This window comes from Clarias gariepinus, chromosome 7 (genome assembly GCF_024256425.1).
Source record: "Clarias gariepinus isolate MV-2021 ecotype Netherlands chromosome 7, CGAR_prim_01v2, whole genome shotgun sequence".
NCBI lineage: Eukaryota > Metazoa > Chordata > Actinopteri > Siluriformes > Clariidae > Clarias > Clarias gariepinus.
This window is the reverse complement of record NC_071106.1, coordinates 14,311,901-14,324,328: the sequence shown is the minus strand read 5'-3', so window position 1 is coordinate 14,324,328 and position 12,428 is coordinate 14,311,901. Positions and strand designations below refer to the sequence as shown.

Below are 12,428 nucleotides of genomic sequence, written 5' to 3'. Positions count from 1 at the left end.
CGTTTCTCATGGCAATCAATTAAATTTTATTTATATAGCGCTTTTAACAATGGTCATTGTCTCAAAGCAGCTTCACAAAAATGAAAGAAATTAATTTTTTTCAATTAAAAAATAATAATTGTGTATGTGTGAGAAAAATGTGTCTAGATAATAATGAGATGATTGCAATGAAATGTCTCTGATGAGCAAGCCAAGGGTGACGGTGACAGTGGCAAGGAAAAACTCCCTGAGATGGCAATAGGAAGAAACCTTGAGAGAAACCAGACTCAACAGGGAACCCATCCTGATTTGGGTGATAACATTTAGAGATGATATAACATCAGGTGTGTTATGCAGCTGAAAGTTCAATATAACAGAAATTTTTTAAATTAACATGAAGTCCAGTTCAGCACAGGGAGTCAGTAGGTGCAAAGGGCAGATGGGGTCTGGATCACTGGAAGCACAGGAGCAGGAAGTGTAGCTCCAACCATCATAAAGCAGAATCCAGCTGGAGCTGGTCCTTCTCTGGATGCCTAAGGAACCTTGCAAGGTTGGCCTATGTCTATTGAAGCTGGCACAATCTCCAGATGCCTCGGGATGGGTAGAAAAATACAGAACAGATGGATAGAATTAGCGTAGTTGCCATTCAGGATAGATGTACTGGATTATGGGATGAGTTACGCGTATGGCAGATTGAAAAGATGCGTCTTAAGTCTACTTTTAAACTGGGAAACTGTGTCTGAGCCTCGAACACTGTCTGGAATCTGGCTATTCCACAGCTTTGGAGCTAAATATGAAAAAGCCCTGCCCCCTTTTGTAGATACCACACTTGTTTAATTAATTTTTGTCCTCACCTCAGGACAAAACACCCTTGTGCGTTTTTTTAATGCCCAAAAAAAACGCACAAGGGTCAGAGGTGGAAAGAGTGATAAAATTTTGTACTCAAGTGAAAGTACTGTTACTTTAGTGAAAATTTACTGAAGTACAAGTAAAGTTTTCACTATAAAAATCTACTCAAGTAAAAAGTTAAAAATTTATCATTAAAATTTTACTCAGAGTAAAAGTTACTTTTTTTAACAGCGGGTGTGGGATGGGGGATTCTAGTGTAGCTCAAAAAAGACAAGCGGATATAAATCTCGAACTAATTGTTTTTAAAGCTGTTATAAAGCTGTTACCTTTCATGTGCTTGAAAGCAAAGGTGTTTCTTTGCTTTCAAGCACATGAAAGGTAACAGCTTTATTTTGCAAAGTGGTCACTTAAATATGGCCAGGGATTTGCTTCATAAGAATTTGATGGCATTTCGGTTTCAGCTGAGTCTGCAGCACTGGCATCTGTTTTGGCCATCTCCATCGTTCTTGTAAATTCCTCCACGCCCATCAATCAGTCAGTGCAGTGGTTTCCCGGGTGCAATTTTTTTCCTTCCATGTTTAATTATTTTTATTTTTTTATTTTTTTTTATTTTTTTTTTACTTAGTAGCAAATATGATTTAAAATGTAGCTAAGTACAATACTTCAAACAAAACATACTTAAGTAAAAGTAAAATTAGATTTTAAAGCTACTTTAAAAAGTAGGAGTACACAGAAAAAAAACTACTGTTAACGCGAGTAAATGTAATTCATTACTTTCCACCTTTGACAAGGATCAGATACAAACAAGTGTGAAAAGCATCAATATCCATGCATTGCCATTAGAATTTAAAGGCACACTTACTATCTTGTATTAAATTTAGTAACTGGGTGGGGCCGAAACAGACCCATCTGGCAAAAAACGAAGGAAGTGGTTTGCATTTCAACACGCGTCCTTGAAAACAAAACACCATGCAAATTCCTCTCTCAATTTCTGTCTCAGGTCAGTTTTTGCTGGAGGATTCCCGTCTTTTGGAAGCTGCAGAGATGGCGCAGAAGGCTGCTCAGCTTGACAGCGAGGAGTTTGATGTGGTTTTCAGTGCGGCGCATATGCTCAGGTAAGACTCCAAGCTGGGATTTGTTCTCAGCTTTTCCGTGTATTCATGAAATTCTGCCTCCAGAAAAATCGATCAGTGATGAATTACGTGATGATAAATGCAGGGATTAGTGGACACCTCTAAATCAGAGGCCTGTCTTCTCATGCATCATAGACGTTTATAAGTAACCCTGCTGTGGTGAGGGGGAAGGACTTCACTGCTTCAAAAGTACAAATGTTTGCCAGAAATAAAGCAAATCAAATTCCTACCCATTGGTAAACTCGCTCCTATTGCACAATAGCTACCGACCAGGGAGAATGCGAGCATACCTCCTCCAGGACAAATAAAATCAGCCTATGCTGTTTGTGCTGCATCACAGCACAGAATAATACACAACACCCGTTTCCACACACACAAGCTTACAGGAGTCCATTGCAGGAAAGAGAGTAATTCCATCCCTTTCCATCCAGAGAGCACAGCCAGTTTAGCTGTCTTGACTACAAGCCACCAAACACCAAAATGTTTTTAGGCTTCTATTCCAGTCTCCAGTCATCTAAGATAAGCAAGACCATTCAGTGTCATTCCTAGAAAGAGTACAACAGATGCAGCATTTGTTTTGAGGATGCTGGGGGAGAAGTACAGAGAAGTTAATAAAGAGTTGCATTGTGTCTTTGTAGATTTAGAGAAAGCATACGACAGGGTTCCGAGAGAGGAGCTGTGGTGTTGTATGAGGAAGTCTGGAGTGGCAGAGAAGTATTTTAGAGTGGTGCAGGACATGTATGAGAGCTGTAAGACAGTGGTGAGATACAGTGCTGTAGGTATGACAGAAGAGTTCAAGGTGGAGGTGGGTCTGCATCAAGGATTGGCTCTAAGCCCCTTTTTGTTTGCTTTAGTGATGGACAGGTTGATAGATGAGGTTAGACAGGAGCCTCCATGATGACTGTGATGTTTGCAGATGACATTGTGCTTTGTAGCAAGAGCAGGGAACAGGTGGAAGAAAATTTGTAGAGGTGGAGGTACACACTGGAAAGCAAAGATATGAAGGTTAGCCATAGCAAGACGGAATACAATGAGAGGAACCTACTGTAAGTGAAACGGTAAGGCTACACGGAGCAAAGGTAAAGAAGGTGCAGGACTTTAAGTACTTAGGGTCAATGGTCCAGAGCAACAGAGAGTGTGGAAAGGAGGTGAAGGTTAGAATGGGTGTAGAAAAGTGTCAGGTGTGTTGTGCGATAAAAGAATGATCAGAGAGAATAAAAGGAAAGGTGTACAGGACAGTGGTGAGACCAGTGATGCTCTATGGCTAAGAGACAGTGGCGCTGAAGAAAAGACAGGAGGCAGAGCTAATGGTAGCAGAGCTGAAGATGTTGAGGTGCTCTTTGGGAGTGACAAGGATGGATAGGATCAAGAATGAGTTCATCAGGGGGACAACCCATGTTAAATTTTTTGGAGATAAAGTCAGAGAGGCCATATTGACGTGGTTTGGACATGTTCAGAGGAGAGAATGTAAACATATCGGTAGAAGGATGCTGAGGTTGGAACTGCCAGGCAGGAGGTCTAGAGGAAGACCAAAAAGGAAATTTATGAATGCATTGAGAGGGGACATGAGGTTAGTTGGTGTGAAAGAAGAGGATGCAGAGGATACAGTAGGGTTAGATGAAGGCAGATGATTTGCTGTGGCGACCCCTGAAGGAAACAGCCGAAAGACAAAGAAGAAGATTTAGTGTTTTATAGGTCTCATCTTTTTGCACTTAATGTTTTGTAGTACATTGTGCTCAAGCAATTAATGCCTGTTGTTGTTGTTGTTGTCTGTCTTAATGACAGTGTGCATGAATTTGGCTATAAATCACTGTCTGGAACATTGCATTCTGCTGTCCTGCTGGCACTCAATCATACGCATTCAGAGCGCTTGTTATTTTAGATGTTTGTTTTGGAAGGACACATGGGGGAGTGAGAAGTAAGAGGAAGGAGATACTGAAGGAGGCTTCAAATGTCCGTCTCTCTCTGATTGCACTCTGGGCCCCTTCTCTTCTGACAAGTTTGCTTCCTCACTATGCATCTTTAAACTAATTCAGGATATTGGAAACCCTGGCAAGGCTCAATTTCTGGCATGCTAAGACAAAAATACACTGGACTCCTGGATCACAGAGGGAAGCCATTTTCCTCCGACTGGTTTTTAGTTGTTTTTAGGTCCAATTAACAATTAGCACGCTTGATTTATTATTTTTTTTTCTTGAATAAATGTTCCTTCCACCATGCATCATATGCTGGGTCAGCAGTTTACAGATTGTATTTCCGGGGCCAATCCAGTGCATCAGTGGTATAGTCAGGTGATGCATAGCCACACGCATTTTATTTTATTTTATTAAAACTGAAAGTGCCGGCTCATAAACAGTAGGCATGGTAATGTGGTAAGGCAATGGATGCCAGGAAAAAAAATGAGAATACAAGTTCATGGAGGTCCACCTATAAACACATTTCATCTTCCTGCTGCACTACCGTCAATCACTCTTCGCTGTAGTGTTTATTCCTGTTTTGTCGCTGCGGTCTTGAGAGCAAACCCAGTCGCATCTCACAAATATTTACTCGTTTAAATCCCACTTTCATGGGAAGCCACTTTCCCACTGGTGGTACAATGGTGTGGCAAAGGACCCAGGCCACGTTTCATTGTGCGTATGTAAATGTGAAAATAACGCAGGCCTAGTCTCATCCTGCAAAAAGAAAAAGCTCTTTTGTGGGTTACACATGGACACGCTTAAATATCAAAGCCACAGTAACCATAACAGGATATTTTAAGCTTAAATATTGTCTGGTTCTTAGAACTCAGGAATGTATGGTGGATTTGTACTACTCTCTTCTGTATACGGGTCACACCGGTTCAAAATATCCTTGTAATTTATCTTTTGTTTAATTTAATTAATTGTAATTATTAATTCTTTTTTTAGATAGCTATGGTATTTTCTCATTGAGTCATTTCAGAAAATGTCCCATACACAAAATTCCAAATTATATATTTTTTTATTCCAGACCACTATTTTTAGTTTGTTAGTTGTTTTTTTTTACTTTATTCATGAAGTAAACCAATGAAACATTGTGAAACATCTTTGTAGGCTTTACCCAGGTACAGACAACGGAATGATAGACATCTTAGTCTATGTGCATAATGCATGGTTGTGATGTGTGATGCCCCTGCAAATAAAGTTGTGCATTTCCACACAAGCATATAGAAGTGAATTTTTTTTAAAAGCGTCCGAACACATCATCTTCATCATGCACTTAAAGACAAGAGTTAAATAAGGCGTGAACGCAAGTTATGCTTGAGCCGCTTTTTTCATTAAAACAAGTCAGTCAACTGGCTCTTTCATAATTAGAATGACCAAGACTGCTGCATCTAGCAATTCCTTTTTGTTTGCTACCAAACAGCTGCATAATGCGTATAAAACTGTTTAGAAAGATTAATAAATGCAGGTTTTAGGGGAAATTAGGGATAGAAGAAGAATCCAAGAGTAGTAGGATTTACAGGTGATGAGCATATGGAAAAGACTTCTGTCTTGGGTTTTTTTTTTCTTGTTGCTTCTACTGTATAACAGTCTTCTGGGACTTTAGGAGTTGTTTTTCATCCACTGTGAGTTTACTGTGTTTTTTTTAGCCAGAATTCAAATTTAAAGGTATATTTGACTTTGTTTTCAAAAACCAATGTAGATCATCCACTACATAATGAAGAAAGTACCGTGTGTACTGTAATATATTCTGTAGTATACGGTAAGGTACTCTCGAATCTAGTACGAAGATTAATTATTTAAGGTTTTTCTTTCTCTTTCAGACAAGCCAGCCTCAATGATGCAGCGGAGGAGTTCTACAAGCAAGCAGCTAGACTGAGACCTGATGTGAGTAGCAAATCATGGCACTTTACTGTTCCTTACTGTACATTAAACATTCACATTTATATGGCTGACTATACAGTGATTTTATCTGACTAAACAGCTGCAGAATTTTTTTATTGAATGATGAATGAAGCAGTCATGTTTTAAGGACCTTAAACTATTTCTGATTTTATATAATTAGGAATATTATAGATAAGGGATGGTTGAATCACCAAGGTTCTTGAAATGGTTGCCATTACCCTGTAAAGCACTCTTGATTTTTTCTTTTTTTTCCTACATGAAGTCCATGATGTACCAGGAAAAGATACAGCACAAAGATTATTTAAATTAATGCATTTAGAAAGTAATCACCTAACAATCCAAAACTAAGGCAATAGAGGTTTCTGCTCACATCTTATAATTTGCTATACAAATTTTTTTAGAGCTAATACATTCCACTGAAACAATACAGCCCTGAGTTACCTGCTCATCTCTGCTCTCCAGCTGATTTTGTCTCTTCAGCAGCTGGTTCTGTTGAGGTCATCTGATCCTCCCCACATCTGGAGCTGCTGTTGTCTCTGCATGCTTTAGGAAGGAGGAATGGAGAATGGCAGACTGGAATGGGGTGGACGGAGGGGATTAAGGAGGGGTGTGAGGGGGAACGGATAGGGTTGTTTGAACCTTTGATGGAGCAATGTAGAAAGCACATCCATCAGGTTTTTCATTCTGAGGTACCAGCATGTAGCTCTGAGTGTGACCGTTATTCTTTCAGACAGTATCTCATCTTCAGAGGAAAAGACCTGAATTGAATGTTATTTCATTGTGTTAGTTCCCCCAGAAAGAAACATGTTAAAGTGAATGCTGTTTTTAAGGCTGCTGTAGATAACAGCGTATTAGTTAATACAGACAGTTTATCACCATTCTTTTGTTGATTATGGGAACAGCACTAAACGGCACAGATCAAAACGTTAGATTACATTTTATGCCATTGCAAATTCATTCTGTGCTGCGACTATAGACGTGGCAACAGATCTCCCACCACTTTAAGTATTTAATTTAAACGTGATGAGACATTTGCTTCCAATATAAAAACAAGAAGGCTGTTTCAAAATAAAAATGTTCGAACTGCGTAAAAATACATGTGCTCTGTGAATATTCTTTAACACATGTTGACTGTCTGATGTGTTGCCTATGAATAGTTAATGTCACAGCAACACTTAGTTGGTCCCTAGATCTCATTTAGCGGTTTGACATTTTTTCGTAAGGGGTCACATACCTGAGTAATTTATAACTTAATGTGCCACCAAAATGACCAGCGTCTTTCATATTGCAAGTCTGAGGCCTGGCAGCTCTCCAAGAATTGTCTGCTAAACCAACCTTTGAGGTCGAAGTCTCCCGAGTGTTGCAGAAGTATACTGCCTTCTTTCCTCAGAGACACCAAGTGAAGCGTGAAATGGTTCCAGAAATGAGTTTAAGATTAAACCGCGATCACTCACTTGCAATTAAACGCTTTAACATATTGAACACAGCGTGAGCTAGGAACTTTGCGCATGCCAGGCTTACCTTTACTTTGGCTTCAGCCACTGAAGTAAATGTGTTTTCTTATGAACGTACTGGGACATGAAACTCCTTTGACAGTACAGAGAGATTATGTCAAGACACATTTGATCTATTTACCTACTTCAATCCCTTTCTCCTGGAAGAATCACAGCGCTCAACATATTGTTCCCATTGAAATCTGTAAACGGGTGAACATAATTCATCTGACATTGACACGAGGAAAAGAGATGATCAGTGTCCAGGAGGATGATGGACTGTGAGATAAAAGCACTTCATTTTGCACCAAATTGTTTAAGTTTTCAGTAAGCTCAGCTGGTGGTGTATTCACAGCCACCAATAATTTAATGATAAAGGAGATCATTGTTAAGTTTGCCCTTAGATGTCCTTTCTAAACAAGTAGAACCCATTAATGGGAAATGTTGTGTAATATCTGGTTTTCTTTGTCATCCCAGTACCCTGCAGCCTTGATGAACCTTGGTGCTATCCTTCATCTTAATGGCAAACTTCAAGAGGCTGAAGCTAATTACCTGCGAGCCCTACAGCTCAAACCTGACGACACCATTACCCAGTCCAACCTGCGCAAGCTGTGGAACATCATGGAAAAACAAGGCCTCAGGACAATGGCCCCTTGACTTAAACAAACAAACAAAAAAGTGGAGCTCAGAGTGAAAGATACCTTCTCATGCGAAGTCATACATGTTGAGCAGTTCAGCAAGAATGTTCGCCTTGTCGGTTTGCGATCAAAGATCGGTACATTGGAGAACTTGCTTGAGAACTGCAACTTTAACACGTGCAAGAACTTTTCTGGAAATTCTGCCCTGCACAGGACAATTTCAACAGGAGCACTTAAGCTGAAGTGAGCTGTTGGTACATACTTGAAGTTTCTTAATACTTTGGCTAGAATTGGTCTAATGGTATATGAAAGGCCGTGTTTGGTCATGAAGAAGTGCAAAATTAGAAAAGAATGAATTTTGTGCTTTAAAACATAAAGAGAACTTTAATATCATTGGATTCCTCAGTTTATACTGTATGATTAGATTTTCTGATCTTAAATGAAGCAGCCATCACATATTTAACAAAGAAATTCTGTCCATCCGTAATAGTGCACCTTATTTTTTTACCACATTTCTTTGCCAATTTCGAATGGTTAGCCAGTTCCCCTTATAAAACAGAGGGTGCAAAGTCTAACCACATGTTTCCTCTAAAAAAGTATGATCTTTTCACATTGCTGCTCTTGCATCATTACATGCCAGCTAAAAATGTATGAAGGAAAATGTTAACCGTTCTCATTTGTGTACATAAGCTGACCGTGGCACACGATTATCAAGTAAACTACCGGAACCAGACAAATAATGGTCAGCAATGGATGTCGCGCTTTCGCAAAAAGGCGTCCTAATTATTCTCTCATCACTTGAGAATCTTTTTAAACTTTAGCTATTCTGGATCCTTGATAATATATATTTTTTTGTTATATCCAAAACATTTCCAATCTTCCAATGTCATATTTCACACAATGTTTGGAAATTCATGTTATAAAATTCAGCTGCAAAAAATATTTGTCATATGAAAAGAGATAATGACTAAGCTCTGAAAGTGCTAACAAAAGATAAATAATTGCCATAAAGAGCGGAAGAAATGTTGATATTCTGTACATTAATTTATAAGCTCTTTCGTTGCATTTTCGAGTGTCATGGATAGCGATCCTCTTTACCAGATGGATTCAGTTGAAGCGTTTTGCCCAGAAATTACCTGCATCCTTGAAGTTAATAAGCTACATGTAACTTGAAGGTTTTTTTTTTTTTCCTTTAAAAAGCAAAACCTGTATTTTAGCATAGTTTCTCTGCTCTTTGTTCATTTCTTTGCTAACTACGAAGGTTTTGTCTGTATTGGACACAGAGCTGAAGGACTCTCAGATCACTTGGCTCTGTGTTTTTGCCTAACAGGGTTTTATCAGTTGTAAAGATTGTACAGAAATGTATCGACAGATGATGTAGTAATTTGCGTGTAACCGGGACAGGATTTACACACAAAATGCTACACTTTGGCCTTATAGAAATTTGTTTAAATCATATTTTTTACTATTCCAACCCAAAGCTTTACCTACTATATACATTTGTGCTAAAGCCTACAGTCTGCCTTTTGCTGCCATATGAATAACACAATCTGAAAATCACATTCCTTACTAATTTAAAAGCATCTGTTTGGATTGTTTTATTATTTATTTATTTGGGACAATTTCTAGTCTGTCTTTTTTTTTTTTTTTTTTTTTTTATTAACCCAGTTAGAAAAAATTAACAAACATTGGGCCTCATTTATCACTTTCTTTGGTGAAGGCCAAACTGAGCAAATTTTTAAATATTTCAGAAATGCTTTCTTTGTAATCACACGTGCGTTTGCTGTTATATACTAATCAATGGCATTTATGTCATCGCCTTAGCTGAGTTATATAGGTAATGAATGGTAAGGGGGACGTCACAGACGCACCCATGATTGACTAGTGTTGCCATGATTGGTCTAAGAGCGAGGGTATGCCATCTCTTCTCCATTGGCGAAAGCACGGCCAGTCTTGAGATCACCACACGCACTAATTCTTCCACCTTTCAGAGGATGCCAATACTTGTTCCCTAATGAAATCGCTAGAATAATTCAGATTTTATTTATTTGCATTGGATTGCTTTTGAAATTAACCGTTATGTAGAATTGCAGTCTTTTTAGACATAAATCCACAAAGAGCTCTTCTAGGACACGGGCACATTATTTTCTGATCTAAGTGAGCGTTCATGAATAGCCAATTTCTTATCTAAGCGTACATTTACAAATTTACAATTTATGAATATATTTATTAGTTTCCAGGATGATGAATGAGGCCCAATGCACTACTAGAAATATGTATGTAAATGTTTTCGTTTAAAGATGATTAGGTATGAGACTCGGAGCATCACCTGCAGTCCATGCATTACCATTCTGGCGCCAGGCTTCATGTTCCTCCAGCAGAATGATTATACAAATGTTTAAAGACGAACCTTTTTTTCCTTTGCTCTGTCAGAACAAAGCCTGTGTTGCCTCTCTGAGCCAAAACTTCAGCTAACAGCTCTGCCAGTTGGAAAATAATTTATTGCAGCGGTAGTGCTAAGCAGGAAGCGCTTCAGCTACTACATGAGCATGCTCTTCTGATTGCCTTCATTTAGTTTCACAGCAAAACTGTAGCCGAACTTTGGAGTTTGTGTCAGATGCAAAGCTTTGAGAGTCTCCTAACCAAATATAAACCACATTGCACTCATCTAACAATGCACAGCCATAGGTTTGTGAAGGACTGTTTATATACGTCATCTTGGTGTATTTTTTTGTGATTTTATGTCACTCATACTGAAGTTTAGTGTATAAAGTAAACCTAATATATGCCATTGTGTAAAAGATGCTCGGGATTTCACAAAGAACGTTGAGCCAGAAATCACTAAATCCTAACATTCACTTGTTTTTTTTTTTTTTCTTTCTTTTTCTTTGTTTTTAATTCAGGTGTTGTACATACTGTGTGCGAATATATTACTTGTAATTAAATTTCATGTACTGTAGTCAACCCTGCCACTAGCTCATGTTTCTCTTGTTTATTTCAAATCAGAAGAATATTCAGATCTAAAAAGAAAAAAAAAACCGTTTGCTCATTATATTTGAAAAGCATATCATTGGATGTTTAGCAGATTTTAATTCTTAATTTATTTCCATTGTGATGTCTTAAAAAAATAAAATAAACCAGCTGGCACTGTGTTGTATAACCATGTAACAAGTTCATCCATCTTTCTTTTTTTCTTTTTCTTTCTTTCTTTCAAAACCATCTTTAAAAAATAATAATGATAATAATAATAATAATAATAATTGATTATTATTGGGTGAAACCTTCAAACCGGTTAACTGTCCTACTCTTAAATATTTTAATAAGTATAATTTATAATCTGGCTGATTACAAGATCAGTAAAATGATGAAAAATGCAAGCATGGTGCCACTGTCATTGTTTTTTTTTTTTGCTTCTCCCTGTAGCTGAGCTGACCACAGCCTGTTTTTCCTCCATGGCTCACGATGGATTTAAATGGCTGTGGCTGTGTTCAGACCATGCCGTGTGTAACTATACTCAGCTAAACCATTATATATGAATGTAGTGCATCTTTTCCCACTGTCTTTTTCCCCTCACTTTTCTTACTTGTACAAAATGAAAACCATTAGACATGAGTCTTGCGTGTGTTTGTCTTTCCTCAGGGATTTCAGTCAGTGGGGTTATTGCAGAAAAGTGCTTATTGAGCACTGACAGTTTACTAAATTTCAGAAGTTTTATTTTATTTTTTTCAAACTGTGCTGTATTTGTATAAATTATCAATTTGTAGCTTCTATTTCTTCCCTTTTTTTGTAATATAAAATAAAGTATGTGCCAGATATGACTTTTGCATTTTTGTCACAAGCTGGATAATTTTTTTTGTTTGTTTTTGTTTTTCCATAAATGTATCATTTGTACTGAACATTTAAGGGCATGGGTATTCCAGTAAAAATTTGTAAGGGTCCATTTACAGAAAACCTCTTTCCTTAGAAAAAAAGATTGGTTAAGGATCTTGGAACAGATGAGACACATCTGTTTTAAATTTAATGCTGGGAGTATAAACATATAATTCTCTTCGTAATCTTTTTTGTCATTGACCATCGGCAACAGTTTGTTGATCGATCTGGACTGAGTGCATGAAAGGGAAAGATAATGTTAATAAGATGATGATAACCTTTCTAAGATATTGTCTGTAGGCCCTTTAGCTAGTTTCTGCACCGATTAGCTGACTTCAGCTAAATAGTTTACATAAATGCATGTAATTGAATAAACTGCAACAGAGAATCTGCTACAGAAGCTGCAACGGTTTATTGCTTAGAAAACTAGTCACTGAATATCAGGTTGTTTCTGTTATCTTCTGCTACACCCTCCAGCCCCCCCTAAACACAGACCCCCCAGGTATTTGCCACTAAAATATGACTACTAATGACTACTGCTCTAGTAGGTTCTCTTAATCCACCATTTATATATACAAAAAATACAAATAAATGTTTTTT

General features: G+C 37.9%; 1 protein-coding gene across 3 annotated transcripts in view; it reads left to right on the top strand.

Moving 5' to 3' along the window:
* Positions 1 to 11,773, top strand: part of tmtc2b (transmembrane O-mannosyltransferase targeting cadherins 2b) — a 110,193-nt gene extending 98,420 nt beyond the window's left edge. The window contains exons 10-12 of one of the 3 annotated variants that reach the window (XR_008360919.1): positions 1,834 to 1,943; positions 5,746 to 5,809; positions 7,798 to 7,870. Coding sequence is in view for 2 of the 3 variants with exons in the window: in XM_053500804.1 (XP_053356779.1) it covers positions 1,829 to 1,943; positions 5,746 to 5,809; positions 7,798 to 7,977 (359 nt within the window). In the remaining variant the exon portion in view is untranslated. Of the gene's footprint in view, positions 1 to 1,828; positions 1,944 to 5,745; positions 5,810 to 6,307; positions 6,398 to 7,797 lie in introns of those variants that run through there. The other 2 variants (XM_053500804.1, XM_053500805.1) reach the window with 2 other exon arrangements.
* Positions 11,774 to 12,428: the final 655 nt, after the last annotated feature.